At 38.8% G+C, this 17963-nt stretch overlaps 2 protein-coding genes across 4 annotated transcripts in view; one reads left to right on the top strand and one right to left on the bottom strand.

Moving 5' to 3' along the window:
- Positions 1–10: 10 nt before the first annotated feature.
- On the bottom strand, positions 11–17043 carry LOC102515047 (lanosterol 14-alpha demethylase). Of its 3 annotated transcripts, none has more exons than XM_032484022.1 (10): positions 16912–17043; positions 14573–14673; positions 12022–12198; positions 10671–10797; positions 9534–9708; positions 7608–7727; positions 7013–7208; positions 5425–5520; positions 4664–4832; positions 11–2460 (listed from the first exon to the last, which is right to left on the bottom strand). In XM_032484022.1, the coding sequence occupies exons 3-10, from the start codon at positions 12172–12174 to the stop codon at positions 2282–2284; spliced, it is 1215 nt and encodes a 404-aa protein (XP_032339913.1). In that variant the 5' UTR covers positions 12175–12198; positions 14573–14673; positions 16912–17043; the 3' UTR covers positions 11–2281. The 3 variants fall into 3 exon arrangements, with proteins under 3 accessions (XP_032339913.1, XP_006177844.1, XP_032339912.1); XM_006177782.3 differs by lacking the exon at positions 16912–17043 and adding an exon at positions 16368–16716 and having other exon boundaries at positions 14573–14671; XM_032484021.1 differs by lacking the exons at positions 12022–12198; positions 16912–17043 and adding an exon at positions 16368–16710 and having other exon boundaries at positions 14573–14671.
- Positions 17044–17108: 65 nt separating this feature from the next.
- The window catches only part of ANKIB1 (ankyrin repeat and IBR domain containing 1), a 205346-nt gene continuing 204491 nt past the window's right edge, over positions 17109–17963 (top strand). The window contains exon 1 of the mRNA XM_014553304.2: positions 17109–17293. The gene's annotated coding sequence lies outside the window, so the exon portion shown is untranslated. The remainder of the gene's footprint in view (positions 17294–17963) is intronic.

The raw sequence follows: 17963 nt of genomic DNA, 5'->3' as shown, positions 1-17963 counted from the left end.
GCAGAAATCCTTTAACTCAAACCATCTTAAATTTTATTAATCACAGTGCAGAATTAAGCAGTAGAGTCCTGCTGTCCAAATTAAGAGTGAGGTGTTCTCACAGAGATAATATACATCTCAATGTTACTTCTACCTGTAGTCCTCCCTGAACATGGCCATCACTAAAACAGCAAGAGGAACAGTATTTGAAGCTTATATCCAGAGAATTTTGTCTTACCACTGGATATTCCATGATTTATACCAACTCAAACAGGCTGTCTACATTCTTGGAAATTTCAAATTACCTAAATTTCCATTTTAGCAGCTAAGTTCCAGTAAGAGGAGTTCTACAAGTAACAAATGTATTCTAAAGCAGTTAAAGGAGGGGAGGTTTGGGTAAAACCTTTTTAAGCTAAGCATAGCTTTCCATTCAAGGTGATTACGCTCTAAGAGAGAATGGAGATAAGAGCAGATAGACAAGCGCTCCCATTAGTCTCATTTCATTCCCATTGTCTGACCTTCAGCCCTTCTATGACATCAGGCCTTTGCAGTAAAACTTGTTGATGCTTCTCAATAATTAGTCTGTGCTTAAAAACTAAATCTTATTGAAGTCTTAAAACTATTCACTAAACATAGACCAGCCTTACCAGTTTTAACTTCTCTGTGCCATGAACCTCCCTAGCAAGTCTTGTGACTTACAGATCCCTTCCTCACAATAATGCTTTTAAAGACTTAAGGTGTATACCATTGCAAAGGAAACCAATTATATAAAAATAACCAAACCTTTTGAAAAATTTTTGTGATATAACTGAATAAGATCTAGCAGATCTAATAACTACCATAATTTCAAAGTAGTGATGAGAGTTAAAGACATTTCAAGAGATCTGCAACATCTATAATGTGATATCCAAATAATCTATAATTTCTGTCCACATCATGGGTACTGCCAATACTAGTGTGGTTTGTTGCCTAAATTCATAAATAAGGAAAATATTACAGTTTGAAATTAGTAAAAATAAAGATGGAACTTTTTTCCCTTCCAAGTTCCTAGATTCCTGAATTTTACTCAGTGAAGTACACTCTTTATAATTCATGAATGCAGGCTGTATTCTCAAAGATAATTTTAATGTGAAAAACTCAATAGCAGAGATTTTGCCTTCACAAATGGAGTTTAACATGAGTCCTCCAGCCTTTTAAACCAAACTGTAAAATACATAAGGGAAAATACTTTGCCACATCTTTCTGGTTAAATTATGTGTATCATAATAATTTGAGGTTGCCAGTTATAATTTGATTCTTGAACACAGGCTTCACAGAATCAGACCAGTGATACACTCCCAAGGTCCCTGCTTCCTATTACCCTATCTTAAAGCCAGAGTTCCCTGATCTCAGATTTTGTATTTTTTTTTTAAAAAGCTGTTAACCTAAATTAACAGAACTACTTAACATACATCCCTTAACATAATTAGATTCTGGAGAGGATGCGGGAACCACCTTGAGCCAAAGGGAACAAAAATTAAATTATCCCACAAGGGGATAATTTTGGACTTACATATGTCAAGATGTGGAACCAGATACAAATTTATCAGGCAGATAACTATGTAACATTTAGTAATTAGATCAAGTTACAGGAGCAGCCTTTAATATTAATTATTTTTTAGGAAATATAATTAAGTCATTGTCATAGATCTCTCTCAGTTTCCTATAGACAGTGCTTCCAGTTAAAATTTCAAAGGACGTATCTTCCTGCAACATAGCTCCATCTTTGCTAAGTATCATCATACCAAAACTGTAGGATTCTCTTTTAGCCAAAGCTTTAAATGTGAGTTTATTCCCTGCCCACCCATCCTCACACATAAATACATTACCCAGCAAATGAATAAATAACCTAAGCCTTCCACGAATTGCAGTGGGTTTTTATACTTGCACATCTAGTCCAAATTTGAATACCCTAAACTTACTTGCCAACAGCTATGTATTAAAATTAATACCTGGAAATTGTGTTATTTAGAATCTGCCAATTACCAAAGATTCTGTTCCCTCCCTGCAGACTGATGAGCTTATAATTTCATTAAGTAAAAGAAGTAGTAAATATCCATCATAAAACTATTAGGAAATTTCTGAAATGCCATTAGATTTCATAGAATTCAGTTAAAATATAAAAACCATTAAGCTGGCTGTCTTTTAAAATTACACACTCAAAAAATAATACACTGGGGGTTTTTGATAAACTTCATTCTCTTCAATCAAGGCTTTTGCAGTTTACAGTGATGTATCACGTATCAGTTCCTTGTAGCCTTTTTCATTTTGATCTTCGTTTGTATCGGATAACTGGGTTTTCAGGAGTGTGAATCATGGTCGTATAATTCACAGTGGGAAAATATCCATCAATGAGATCAAATTCATATAAACGAAGCATAGTGGACCAAATTGTCTTAATTTGAACATAGGCAAAATTCTCCCCAATACAACGATGGCGCCCTGTCAAAGAAGAAAGTTCTCGTAAGAATTGGTTGGAATTCTTTCTCATTTCTTTCCATCTGGTGTGATAAATTTGTTTATCTACAGTTAAGGTGAACAGCAGATACACAGATATTATAGTAAAGAGATGACATAGTCTTTTCACAAGAATATAAGAAATAAAAATCCCAAGAGATTTTCAATGTCTGTTCTTAGAGGAAACAGCACTTAAGTAATTATAACTTTTCCAATTTTTTTTTGAAACCTAACATCTATCTAGGTTAAGTATATGTAATACAATGGTAATCTAGTTTGGGAATATACTAACATATTCTTAACTTCCATCCTAAGAGAGCCATAGTTAAAAGTTAATGTGAACCTTCCAAATCAAAACTTTAAATGCCATTGCAAATGATAATGGAAGAAAAAGGGATTTAATACACCCAAGTTACTAACACAGGTGTGCTCAAAACAAGAGTTATATGTATGTAAAAACTGACCATCTAATTCTAAAATGCATATGGAAATGCAAAGGCCTAGGTTATCCAAAGCAACCTTGAGATGAACCAAGTTGGAGTACTTAAAATGACTTCAAATCTGACTTCAGAACTAAAGGTATGACAACTGTGATAATGTGATTTGCAATAAATACGTATTTGGTCTTCTATTCTTGGCCCAGAGCTCCTCAATCTTGGAAAATTTCTTAAGTGAAAAAGCAGTAAAGGTCAAAGAAGAAAAGAGCCTTTTGTTATTCATAAAAAGCCCCTTTCCGCCACACTTGACTTTGCTTATGAAGTGACTTTTGGCTGCCAGGGGAAGTAACCACGTTATTAGAGAGTTGGAACTTTCGGTGATACCCCTGACCTCCAGGAGAGAGACGGGCTGCAAGCTGAATTACTCACCAATGATTAATGATTTAACCAATCATGCCTATGTAATGAAGCTGCCACAAAATCCCTAAACTACAGGGAAGGGACAGGATGGGGGACTGTTCAGAGAGCTTCGAGGTTAGTGAACACATGGAGGTGCTAGGAGGGTAGCATACCCACAGAGGGCATGAAAGCTCTGGACCCCTTCATTCTTCTTTGCCCTGTGCTTCTCTTCAGTCAGGCTATTCCTGAGTTGTATCCCTAATAAACCAGTAATCTAGTAAATAAACTGTTTTCTAAGTTCTGTAAGCCATTCTAACAAATTATGGAATCCCAAGGTGGGGATGTAGAGAACCTCGAGTTTATAGTCAGTTGGTAAGAACAGGTGACAACCTGGCCTTGCAGTTGGCATCTAAAGTCAAGGGGGTGGGCAGTCTCATGAGACTGAATCCTTAACCAGTGGGGTCTGCACAAACCCCAGGCGGAAGCCAGATAATTGCCAGCTTAGAAATGATTCCTTTTGGGGGCAGAATCTGGGCTAGAGTACTAATGCCCCTTCCAACTGCTTAAGCCATCTATGACTCTTCTGTTATTTACACCATATCACTGAATTTGTTTACTGAACAGTTTTTTAAGATCTGAAGTTCCCTACAGACTTGATACTTTTCTTTATATGTGGAAAAAGTGTGACCAATCATAAAAAAAGTCATGTCACATAAATGATTTTTGGAAAAACTAAATCAAAGTCATAGAATATAGTTTAATCTGTGCAGAGTACCAGTGGACAGAGAAATTATTGCAGGAACATGGGTCTGCCTCCATTATTTTAGGATCTTAATTGAAATGCAGAATTTTGCAAACCTATGCACAAAGGGCCCATATTTAAAGACTATCTTATCATAAGGATATAGACGGGGAACCAAAAAGCTGAATAACAATCCAGAAAAATCTTCAGTTCTTTAAAAAATACTCCCTTTGCTCTCTCCTAAAATGTTGACAGTCTCTTATATTTAGCCTGAGATAATGGTGTGCTCACTATAATGGCTCATTAAAACAGAATTCACAAAGACCTTTAAAAACTATTATAAGGGAAAACAGGGTGGACTATAAGAAATAGAACTGAGAAAACGAGATAGGTTAGAAGGTAATAGAGCATTATATAAGGATTCACAGAACTATTTCCTTTAGTACAAAGTATTTTTTCCAACCTGCAAAGATTAAACTCCTACAAATATTTGCAGGAATGCCCCTGTGAGGAAAGGGAAAGATAAGTAAAAATAAAATTCACATAGATTATTTTGACAGGCACAAGTACGTTATCAAAACATTTCCTTTGTAAAATGTAATCATCTTACCAGCTCCAAATGGCACATAGGCAAACTTCTCTCCTGATGCTGGATTGTCCTGTAAGTAGCGATCAGGATTAAAGTCCAGACGTTCTACCCATGAGTCTTTAAGCCTTTGATTGACAGTGGGAGAAACACACACCTGATGTCCTGGAGGAATGATATACCCAGCCACAGTCTACATATAAAAGCAACACATTACATTAGATAATTTTAAATTTTCCACCAAATAATGAGACCATTGTATAATAAAGCATTAATATACATGAAATTTACATATTTAAAAAGTAGCCAGATGATAGACCAGTTAAAAGTTCTTTTAACTCAAGATGACGTCCCAGTGGCACAACACTGGGTTGGAAGTATATACGCAAATGTTTTTTGAAAGCAGTAATGCCTTGGGGTTTAGGAGTGGGATTTCAGGGAGTCTTTCCCAATCCAATTTATACACTTCCACATGGTTAGAATTTTTTTTTTTTTTTTTTACAACACACATTAACATGTTATTTTTAAAACCAAGAAAAAAAACCTCCCATTTAAAAAACCCTAATTGTTAAATAAAAATGTAGGGAACAGACTGGCATGTATACTGCTGGAATGATGTAAAAATATTTATATATTTAGAATATGTAAAATTGAAAATCATGTAGGAAAAATGGAAATCATTCTATTTTTAAAATAAAAAATTTCTCTTTGACGTTACAATATTTCTTCTTTTTGATAAATAAATACTGAGGACACGAAGGGGAAGATCTAGCCAGGAGACTCACCTGAGGAGTTTTGGCCAGTCTCATCATGGTCATGATAGGAGGTCGAAGTCTTAACGTTTCTTTTATGCAGCGATCAAGTAAATTTAGATCTTTGAGCTAAAAAGAGAAAACATTTCCTGAGTTTTATAAATCTTTAAACATACTTCAACAGTATACAAAATTATTTTAACTTCTGGGTTATTATAAGATAGCATATATTCTGGATAGAAGTGCAGAAGTAACAGGTTCAAGGTAGCTGGTATTTTATTACTGTCCATGGTCAGCAAGGAAAAAGAAAGCAAGATAACAGATCACTCTGAATGGCATGGTAAGGACCTGCAAAAATTCACTCATCTAAAAAATGAAAACATTAGCAAAAATCATCAGTGTCAGCTTTTTCAAACCCTGTATACAAGTGCTTAGAGTAGCATTATTTGTAACAGCCAGAAGGCAGAAACAACCCCTGTGGTGGAGGGTATAGCTCCGTTGTAGAGTGCCTGCTTGGCATGCATGAGGTCCTGGGTTCAATCCTTAATTCTCCATTAAAAATAAATCAACAAAATAAAATAATAAATAAACCTAATAACCTCCTCCCCACTACAAAAGAAGATAAAAAAAACCCAAATGTCCATCAACAGAGGAACAGATACCATACGATGGAATGTTACTTGCCAATTAAAAAGACTGAAATACTGATACATGCTACAAAATGGATTAACCCTGAAAGCATGCTAAGTGAAAGAAGCCAGCCACAAAAGACCACATACTGTATGATTCCATTCATATGAAACATCCAGAATAGGCAAATCCATAGAGACAAAAGGAGATTAGTGGTTGCCAGGGGCAGGGGAAATACAGCATGACTGCTAATGGGTACCTGCTCTCTTTTGGAAGTGATATAAATGTTCTAAGATGAAACTGATGATGACTTCACAATTCTGAATACAATTTTATTTTTTTCTGAATATAGTTTTAAATAGGTGGATTTTAGAGTATTTTGAATTATATATCAATTAAGCAATCACATTAAAAGTTACTAAAATCAGGAAGGAAAGAGGGGACATCACTATTGACCTAATAGGAATAAAAAGATGATGAGAGAATACTGGAAAGACAAACTGCCAAAACTGACTCAAAAAGAAACTATAAATACACCTGTAACAAGTGAAGAGATTGAATTAGTGATCACAAAACTTTCTACAAAGAAAGCACAGACCTAGACAGCTTCACTGGTGAATTCTACGGGGCACATAAGAAATAATATCAGTCCTTCACAAAGTCTTCCAAAAAGTAAAAGATGAGGGAACACTTCCAGACTCATTCTGTGAGATCAGTATTACACTGATGCCAAAACCTGTCAAAGACATCACATTAAAACTACAGACCAATATCCCTTATGAATACAGAAGCAAAAATCCTCAACAAAATACTAGCAAACCAGATCCAGCATTAGGACATGTCAGGGAAGGCTATGAGGAACTTTCTAAAAAATAAAGAATCTAATCAATTTAATTTACAGTATACAGAAAATCTCAAATTGTCCCCTTTAAAAATTAGCCACACGTACTCAGTGTCCTAAGGCAGCAATGAAACTGAAAATCCAACAAACCTGGTCATAATTTAAAGGAGGCAGATCCTCTCCGCAGACTGTTATCTGTTCTAAATAACATTTTTCTTGAAGTGTTTTGTCTCTGGCCAAAAAGAAGCCCATCCAGGCACTGGTCGTTGAGGATGTATGCTGCCCTGCCAAGAGCAGTCCAATAAGCATGCCTGCTACTTCATCATCTGTCAGAGGACGCCCATCCCTACAGAATGGACCACATGTACAAATTTAACATTTGGCAGACACATTTCATGCCTCAAACTCTATCTAAAGGGTCATAGTTAATTTTTCTCTTGCATTTGCTTATTACAAGTCAGAAATTTTTCTTTTCTTTAGGGAAAAGAAACCAATAGAAAATACGATTTTGGTTACAAAAGTCTTCTTTGCAGTTTCCTAACAAACCTTTCACCATGTGCAGTCACTGGGACTTCCAGTAAGGCACAGGATCCCAGTAAATTATGTTTCATCCAATTAAAAAGTTCAAAGATCATAGCTACTAATTTTGCCAGCATCATTACTTTTTAAAGGGACATATTATTTAACTATGTTTTAATGTGTCATCTCCTGCTTCAGCTTAATATGTGATCTGAACAGCTCTTACTTGTAAGTAGAATCTAGCAAAGTTTGGAGAATGTCATCAATTTTTTCTTTTGACTGTCTGCGTTTCTGGATTGTCTTGTAGAAAATATTCTTGATCTCTCGATGAGCTCTGTCCCTGCGTCTGTAATTCAAAGATGAAAATGGCTTTAAAAAATAAAGCAATACTTTCAGGCATCAAATTCATTTAAAAATAACCAGGACCTAGCTAAAAGCAACCTTATTTAACTAGCTTTAATGACGCTAAAATAACTGACAAAACTCAGAACCAAGAGAAAAGAAGCCATGAAAATCATATTGTTAGGAATTTCTAGGGTCCTAAAGGGCAATAAATGTTTTAACATATATATCCCTGATTTCTTAACACACTATACTAAAGATCTAAAATAAGACTCAAATGATTACTCCTTTATAACCATTTTCCACTTTGACACAAAGCAGAGTACTTTACATTAACATGAAATTTCAATTTTAACCAAAATAATTTTTGAAGCAGTCACTCTAGTTCTTCTATAGGATTTAGGATTTGAATAAGCCTAGGATTCATCTATTATCTAAATCTAGGATTTAGAATATGACCACAATATATAGGATATGATTCTTCATTTTCTAAGACAACATAATTTTATAAGGGGCAAAAATACTAGTAGAGTAAGAAAACAAACTTCAGTTTCTAAAAATTTAAAGTAAAGTGATGCTCACTAGGTAACAGTTACTGTAAGTGAATTGTTCACTTTGACCTCCTGTGAGGGAGATGCTGCTATTCTCACTTCACAGGTAGCTGCTTAAGATCACATACCCAGTGAGCAGTGGAGCTGAAATTTAAAACCAGGCAATCTGACTACCTAGCCCCCTCTTAATAAGCCTTCTAATGAAAATTGCTGCCTTTCGTTGTTTTTAAGACTGTTACTAAGTATCAACTGACATATGGCAGAAGAGAAGATATTGACGTTTAAAAGTATGAACACAGCAGAGCCAGGAAAACATAAGGCCTGTATGTGAAAGTGAATAAATTCTGATGAAATCAGTTGGTTCAGGTAAGACAGAGAAAGACTGGGCTAGGGTGTGAAAGGCCTATCATACCAAGCTCAGGAAATTCTGACTGCATCCAAGAGACAGGGAAGATGGGTATAGGTTCCATGCACATTCATGGAGCACCCACTAGAGTCAAGGGCTGTGCTGGATGTTTTAACATAATATGGATGAAAGCATTTTGAAAACTTACAAATATAAGATATTATGAGTTCCAAAGAACTCCAGAGAGCCTTTCCGGGCTTTCCTTTTATTTCCACCTCTCTTTATTCTGTGACTGGATGGAAGTCGTGGACATAGAAGGAAAAGGGAGTACCAATTTAACTGCTCCCCATTTCTCACCTCAACAGAAATGAATGAACAAAGGGATAGAGAGCCTACTAACATGCAAGACACCAAGCTACACATCAAGTCCTATGAGCAATATTGCTTTGTATCATAGATGGTCCCTGCCCTTAAGGAGATCACAATAGAGCTGTCAAGGAGACAGAGAAAAATAAAGACAGGTACTAATACTTCAAAACAAAGAAAATTTTCCAACTTAAAAAAAGAAATTTCACAGTATACTGAAAATTAGGGAAATACTCTCAAACAAGTACATAGAAGGCTATATCACTTTTAGGTAGAGTTCAGAGACTTTCCTGAGTACAAAGAATATATGACGTAAGTAGGCTTTAAAATATTAAAACAGATAGACAACACATTACTTTTCTAATAAACTGAAACTTACCTTAAATGAGCTCACCATTTAAAGAAAAACTGTCTTGAATTCTTACAGAAGAATTCTTCCCCAACTTACTGGTTTCAGATTTAATTTTTATCTTTGGTTAACAAAGCATACCAACACTATAGTAATTATACACGGTGGAATGATCAAGTATAGTTTCTTTATTCATACCTGAAACTGGGCAAGGGGAGCCAGCCTGGCAACAGCCAGGCTGCGTGGCTGAAACCTCCATCCAAATCTGCATACAGTTGTGCCACCTTCTCACTGAGTTGACTTCTGATTTCCTTCCCATGTAAACAATGGCTAGCGGTTAAAATTATGAGCTCAGAAAGCGCTTCAAACAAATCTAGAGGGGGAAAAAGATGATTCCCATTACTATGGCCAAAAATTCTTTTGAAATGCTCTGTTTTCTTAGAGAGAAAAGTACTGTGAAGGAAAATGAGAATAAAAACTCAAGAACTGACAAGATCCTACCTACACCATCAAAAAAAAGCCTGTAGACAGATATGTGGTTACAGCAAAGAGAAGCAAGAAATCAAATGATGGGAGATACCCCATCCCTTTGGACAGCCAAAATAGATGCCACAAAGGCATCTAAGAGCCCTTAATCTTGAAAAGATAAAATGAAGAGAAAAATGAATGTGGTTATCAGAGGTCCAGGGCACATATAACAAAGGCAGCAAAAAAGGTTCTTTAGTGCCTCAGAGGACAATAATGAGGTGCTTCCCATAGAAGAGCAGTCCAAAAATTGAAGAATGGATTATTCCCCAGGTCAAAAGTCAGAAAGTCGGTACTATAAATTGAAGTCTTGACCATATATAAAACTGTAACTAGTCACCAATTTGTATATCCCAACACTAGAGACAGCTGCATCAGGCAAGCACATCTGGATGACACTTCAAAGTCATAAGAATTATCCAATCACTGTCCTGTTCTTTAATTCCATGTTCACCACATGAACTACCAATTACCATTTGGCTTTCCAATGAGATAGCCAATAAAGAGAAGTTCAGCAAATATCCTGGTGTTCTTGGTCCTGTAATTATATCTCACTTGTTACTACTTGGCATTCTAGTTTATACATCAGCTTCTTGAATAGTAGGAAATACATCACATAAACTTTAGGTGTCTTAAAATCAGGTTTCTGAACCTTCTGGGTATTTTAACTTCATGGTAATCATAACATGTTAATTTACATACGTTGCACTTTGCTTTTTACACACACACACAGACACTCTTAAGATTTCTAGTTACAGAAAAGTAGAAATAAATACTAGGACAAATCCAAAACCAAAACATTTTGCTTACTTTTTTCTCCACTTTCTCCCCAGCTTTGAAAGTATTCCTTTGTTTCTTTTTCAATTATAGAAACGTGCTGTCTAAAGTGGACTATGTTAAGGCCACTTTTTAACATTTTCTTTTGCTCCAAGAAAACCTTCAAAATATTAAAGGTATACAAGCATTAAAACATAATTTTGTTTTATCCAAGATTCATTTGAGTTATTATAAATCTTTAACACTCAAAGAAAACATCCTTCTGAAAAATTGAAAATAAAAATCATTTTGTAAACTACACCAGATATGGGACACTTAAACCATTCACGCATACATCTGAATTAACATGGAGAAGACATGGGCTATGCAGGCCCAAGACAAGTGATAAATTAGGAATCCCACTTCCTGCCTTCCTTCTTGTACATACACCCTTTCCCCACTCCTGACTCAGGGCTCTCTCTTCCTATCCTGTTATCTTATAGTCTTCCAGCCCAAACCAGATGCCAACACAATCTCTCAAAGGGCCTTTATGCTTTGCTTATATTTTTATCCTCCTTCACATATCTGCCCATCTATTCCTACACAAATATCATTTCTCACTGACACTACCTCCCAGGAGTTTAATTAGAATGTAATATAATCTGAATAAAATAAATTCACAATAAGACAATGAATGGTTTTAGCCCTATGGGGCAGTTCTATTTTAAGAATCTGATAAGCCGTGTGAAATAGATATATCGACCAGAGGGATTTTCCAGGGCTCTTGCTTTTGGCCTTGAGGAAAGCTATTCATTCCTCATCTCCCCTACTCCCAGAAGCAACACTTAATGTCAATTCTCACCTGCTATCCTAGGATACTGGGTAATGTGTGATATGTTCACCACCAGAGCCCAGACCAAGTAACTGGGCCAGTTATCTGAGTTGTACTTTACATTAACTTGCAGCACTTTAGTATCTGACTTTAGTGGGGAAAAGAAATCATATGAACTTCTAACATCAATAATCTCTAGCTCAAAAGAGCTCTTATGCTAGAATTTCAGGTGGGAGTCGGAAGGTAGGAGGCCCTTCTGATTAAATAATGGGATTTTTATTCTTACCCACTCAAATCAAATGTATGTATGCTAAGTTATGCTAAGTTATCATTGATTCTATTTCTTTGTACAGGAAGCCCTTTAAAATTGCTTAGCCCATGCCAGCAACTATAAAAATTACCCATTCTTTGTCAGTTACCCATGGTTTTTATTCTTTTAAGTAGCTCATGATTCTTCAGATTTTTGAACCAAGGAATAAATTGCTTCTACATTTTAAATGTATTATATTACACTGCTAGCTATAAATTTTAGATTATAGACTTGTCTTTCTTCAAGATAACAGTGTAACCTACTGGATTAGGCACATCATATGCAACTCCCTTCCCAAACACGGGTGTGGTCAGACGGCTGTAGACATCTTCTGCATTCAGGTCTTCATTTTTACTATTAAAAAGCAGCGCAGCAGCTTCACTCCCCAGAAGGTAGGTAAATGTCTTGCCCACCATGGTAAAACTAAATACAGGTCCATACTGAAGAGAAAAGTACCCATAGTGAAGTTACCAAAAAATCCAGAGTGCTAAGACACTCATGTATTAAATCACAAAACAGTAATACATTGGCATGTTGGAAATTAAAACATTCATAAACTTTAATGCAATTTTCCCCCGATTTCTGTCCAAATTTATAATTATGTTCATCTATGTGCAAGTAAAATACAAATATAGTGTCTTATTCTGCTTTTTTCACCATTTATGTAGAAAATATTTTCTATCTTTTACAAAGACATATGTCATCTGCTCTTTCATTACTGGACGTATGGGTGATGCGTCCACTTTTTAACTTATTGTAGATGATTATGCAACAAATATCTCTCAGAATATAGATTTTTCCCCCTTTGGTTAAAGGTAAATTTATGGGAGTAGCCAGTAAACTTCTGGTGCCTTCACATAGCAAGTACTGTAGGTTTATTTAGTTACCAGTTTTACCACTATCTCACCAACAATGATTTCACTTTTAATTATATGTTAATCTGGTTAGGTGTTAACTGCTTTACTTTGCAGTTTTCTGATTATTATTGAACACTAGGTGCTGGGGAGACAGTCATGAACAAAAATAGTGTCCCAGATTCATAAAGCTTTGTCTATTGAAAAAGATACAACTTAAATAATCACATCAACCAATGTAAAATTGCAAATGTGACAGATACTACACAAAGGAAAGCAACTCTGTGACGAGAGAACTGATAAAAGGGAAACAAAAGAGAGGAAAGGACACCTGAGCTGAGAGCTGAAGGGTAGGTAGGAGTTAGCCTGATGGCTGAGTACGTGCAAAGGTCCTAAAGGTGAGAAAAAGAAGGAAAGGATGAGATGAGGGTGGACCTGGCAGGGCCTAGGACCATAGGGAGCCTCGTAAGCCATATTCAGGAAGTTTGATCCCTGCAGGCAATAGAATGCTATGGAAGATTTTAAATTGCATGGGACACTCATCTGTGCATATTTTAAAAGAAAGATCCCTCTGGCTGTTGTACAGCAAGGAAGGAGGGACAGGAGCCAAAGGCTAGCCAGAGGACCAGTTAGAACCTGTTACAGAAACCTGATGAAGAGCCCCTGGTACAAGGTAATGGTGAAGTGGAGACAGAAGCAATTATTTGGGGGAAAGGATATTCAGACTTGGCAGTGGATTGATAGATGGAGAGAGAAGGATCAAGAATGACTCCTAGGTGTCTGGAACACTGCAAATTAAGAGAACACTGGTGAGAAGAGAGAACAGGACAACCAGGATCGGAGAGAGAAAAATCAAGGGTCAGACTTTAGAAATGTTGGATTTCAGGTGCCTCTGGAACAACTGAGAAAGAATCATGTGGGAGTTGGATACTCAGGTCTGAAGCTCAGAAGAGAGACCAGAACCAGAGACGTTAATTTGGGTGTCATATTCATGTAGCTGATAATTGAAGCTACAGGTTAAAGATCAAATCATCTAGGAAAGAGTAAAGGCCAAGAGCCAAGCCTCAGTGAACCTCGACAGTAAACGGCCAGGTGTGAGTCCACAAATGAGTCAGAGGAGAAGCAGTCAAAGAAGTATAAAGAAAAAATGAGAGAAGCCACATACAAAGGAGTGGTCATCACTGACGAATACAGCTGAGACATCAAGTTCAATGGATTAGGACATGGAGCTCATTAGTGAAGAGGCTCAAAGACAGACTGGAAGGGACTAAAGAGAAAGTAAAAAGGAGGTGTGGAAGTAGAGACTAAGTGCAGACAACTCGCTGGAAGGGGCACAAAGAAAGAAAGCTGATAGATGAGAAAGTCAATGAGACAGTGGACTGAAACAGCTAATGAGGTCTAAGAATGGTAAAAATGGAAGGCTAAGCAGAAGTAGCTGTGGTCTGAGAATCGGGTGTCAAATTAATATTTTTGGAAGTGAAACAGGTAAGAATGGTGCCAAGTCCAAGGTGGGACTGTGGAGTAAATGGCTGAACTGGTACAGGAAAGTGCACTGGGGAGGAGAGGGGCGAAGATCTGAGTGGCCCTGGTGTCATGTGGGTCATCGAAGTGGAAGTGACAACATGCAGAGCAAGTTAAAGAATTCCACAGATGCATGGTTAAGAAGGGTCAATATGTATCAATTTAAACTACAATCAGTGATTACAAAATTGAGACCAGTGGTTTTTAAACCATAGTTGCCGAAACTACAGGTTTCCTCACAGATCATCCCAGGACACAGGAGAAGAGAAGAGGGTCTCCAAAGCCCCTATCTAGCTCTTAAACTGGAGCAGCTTCCAATTGTTTCTGTTTCCTATAGCTGGGACAGCATAAGATTACATTTTTTTTAATGTTCTGCCACTTAAAAAGGAAATGGGGAAAGCACGAATTTATTTTCCTCTTAATGATTTAGAAGACTTACCTTCTCATATGCATTTTCAAGGAATTCAATTGGACTGTTCCCAAATGCTATAGCATGTCCAAGGAATGGAATTGGAGAGAAAATGTATGGTGGACTTTTCTGCAAGAGAAAAATTTTTTTTTAAAACTTCAGTTTACAGAAAATACCCAGTTGAGTTTCACAACCAAAAAAATGAAATTTGCCGTTAATACTAAAAAGTTACCAAAAGATGAAGCATCAAAAGTAACTTGCAAATACCTTATGAGAGTAGCCATAGTGAAAACAGAAACTCAAAACATGGTGTAAGATAAATGACTAGAAAAACACAAAGGCATTGCAATTATATAAATGCTGAACACTTTCCAGAATATGTCCAGTATTATTGGTGGCCCTAGGCAACTTTCTTAACTATTACTAGCAAAAAAACCAGAAAAGTCAAACTGTGGTTTCTTCACCACTTCTACTACCACTCACAATTTCAGTTTCAGAATATTGCCTAAAGAATGTATGGAAAAGACAAAGTAACTTGAGGTATAGAAAGAAGGGAAATGTTTAAAAGCTATATTATCAGTAAACAGAAAACATCTCATGCTTCTCTCAACAAACTAGTTCTACTGTTTTTAAAGGGAGAGTAGGTCAACTCTAGAAGGAGCACTTAGCATTCACTATAGAAGGTATTTTATTTATTTTTTTAATTGAAGTATAGTCATTTACAATGTATCGATTTCTGGTGTATAGCATAATGTCCCAGTCATGCATATATATACACACACACACACACACACACACATATATACATATATACACATACATACACACACACACACAGAAGGTATTTTAGATGCCCCAAAATGAGACTTGCATATTATAACATTAAGTCTCCGGGAATTCAAACTTGAAATGATGAAAAAGGATGATACTCTTCAGATCTTGCGTGGTTTCAAATAGTAAAAACTACAAACTCACTCTTCAGATAATAGTAACAACAATCTTAAAATACTAAAGCTACCTTTTTTTCTTTCCAAGGACAAATAACACTTTCTCAAAAAACCCGTATGAAGGAAAAATAACTGCCTCATGCCTGTTATGGTTCAAACAAAAATTATTTTTAAAACTACTTAGTCAATAGTTCGTATTCCATTCAGTAAAAGGGTAGTTTTAAAAGCTACTTGGTTTTGGCTGGTTAAGGAAGCATGCATCCGATACATTAGGGAAGTATGAAGCTAGTGGTCAATAAAGCCACTAAGTTAAAGAAATTATTTTACTAGCACCAGAGGAAGGTGCCTGTAACACTCCAGTCACTCCTACGGTACCAAACTGAACATATCCCCCTTCATACTGATGTAAATCACATTAGGAGCAATGCCACAGCCCATAAGACACGGAACCACACAAGGGTCATCACCAGGATGATGGCCACCAGGGTCGAAGGTGCCAACAGCATTACCACCAGGGCCCTCACCAGGTGGGCTCACAGACATAGCCAGGGCCACAGCCCCCACTCCGGCCACGGCCATTAGGGCCACCACCAGTGCCTTGGCCAACACAGCCATCACCACGACCACAATCGTGATACGGACCCCGACCAGGACAAGATATGCGACCACATCAGGGCCACAGCACCAAGGCCAGCAAGGTCAAGACAGCTGCGACCGCCAGCGCCACCAGCATCAGTGCCGCTGCCACCTCAGACTCAACCTCCAGCGGGTTCGCCGCCACCGCCCAGCCCAGCACGACCGAGGTCCCAGCCCCCCACCAGCCCTTCGGCAGTTGTGGTCGCTACGCCCCGCGCCGGAACCCCCGATAGTGCACATACCGACCCAGCCGGCAGTGGGGCCAGGTGGCCGATGGCGAGGCGAAGCAGGTAGACCAGGCTAAGCGTGAAGGCGCAGGCGACGAGCAGCATGGATAGGAGGTTGCCGCCCGTTACCTGCTCCATCGCCTGCCCCAGCACCGACCCGCCCGCTTGCAGTAAGCCCAGTAACACCATCCTGGCGGCCACCCCGCGTCAGTTCCCGGGAGACACTGGAGGCCGAGGTCGCCGCTGCTCCCCCAAATCTACGGAAGGAGAAACGCCAGCAGATGGGCGTCGGGAGGCGGCCCCAGCCCCTAGGTCTAGGACTAAACCCAGTCCCACCCACTGCTGCCGGCCCGCTCGCGCACCACCCTGTGCGTCACAGAACGGGGTGGAGCCTGGCCCTCACCACGCCCGAAAAATAGGTCACCACGCCCGACAAATAGGTCTCCACACCGCCGAGGTATCCTTACGCCGAGAGAGGGGACCTGAAGCAGCAGCCTGACCCTAAGACACGGGTGATACGAGAGCAGAAGAGAACGTGGGATCACGAGGAGATCACCTTCCTGAGAATCGCGTGCCACCCGAGCCTGGGTGTCCTGGGTGTGGAGAGCCAGGATACGGCGCTGGGATGGAGCCGGCGGAAGGATCCCAGGGCGAGAGTTGCTGTGAGATCGACAGCGGCCGCGCGCTCTATGATTGCACCGCGCTCGCCTGAGGTGATCTCGGCTTATGTCGCGTCAGCGGGGCGGGTAGCTTGAGCACCGCCCCCTGCTCGCGCGCTAACCCGCTGCACCTGATCCTGGTCCAGGGCCGCGTGCGGGGGACTCTGAGAGACACTCCCAAATATTCGCGAAACGGGAGATTGTGAAAGACGCCGCCTGCACACTGACGGTTGGGACCCTGAGGCCAGTCCCATCCCACCCCAAGTAAAACCAGTCTAACAGGTATTCATATGCGGGAAAATGGTAATAAATCTTGGTGTTGGGTATTCTGCATTGTACGGATCAGGTTTTCCAAACTAAACCTGTAGGTTATAGGCTGTCGTAATCTTTTTGAGACATTTCCCAAGAGCGCCGCTTATTCTGGCCGTTTAGGACCAGAAAGATTTTGAAGCGGGAGTTCAATTCTGTAGTTACAGTCAGTCAACCTGATCTCTTCTACTCCTGTGATTTCAAAAAAGCACGTATATAAAATGACTACCAAAGTTAATCCTCCTTTTAGCTTACTGTCACGAGCTCCTGACCAGATTCATTGCATTGGTCAATCAACGTTAGGAGCGGAGTACTGTGCGAGTGAACGAGAGAACTGCAAGGCCCTCGAGGAAGGAGCAGTAATAGCCGGTTGCTTGTGCTGACTCCCCTATCTAGAAATCTAACATCCATCTCACAGTAAATCGAAGACGAAACTCATGTCCTCCCACCTCCCTGCCAACCTGCCCTGTAACGCCTCTATAGGAAGGGCATCACTATCCACCAAACTGACCGCCTACGTCACATCTAACCAGTCAACAAGTCCTATAATTCCACCATCTTAAAAGTTTCTCCATTCTTAATGCCACTACCTTAGGTCAGGCCCTCCTACTGCTTGTCTGCATTACTGCAGTAGTATCCTACG

This window comes from Camelus ferus, chromosome 7 (assembly GCF_009834535.1).
Source record: "Camelus ferus isolate YT-003-E chromosome 7, BCGSAC_Cfer_1.0, whole genome shotgun sequence".
Lineage (NCBI taxonomy): Eukaryota > Metazoa > Chordata > Mammalia > Artiodactyla > Camelidae > Camelus > Camelus ferus.
The sequence above is the reverse complement of the archived record's forward strand: the minus strand, read 5'-3'. Positions and strand labels throughout refer to the sequence as shown.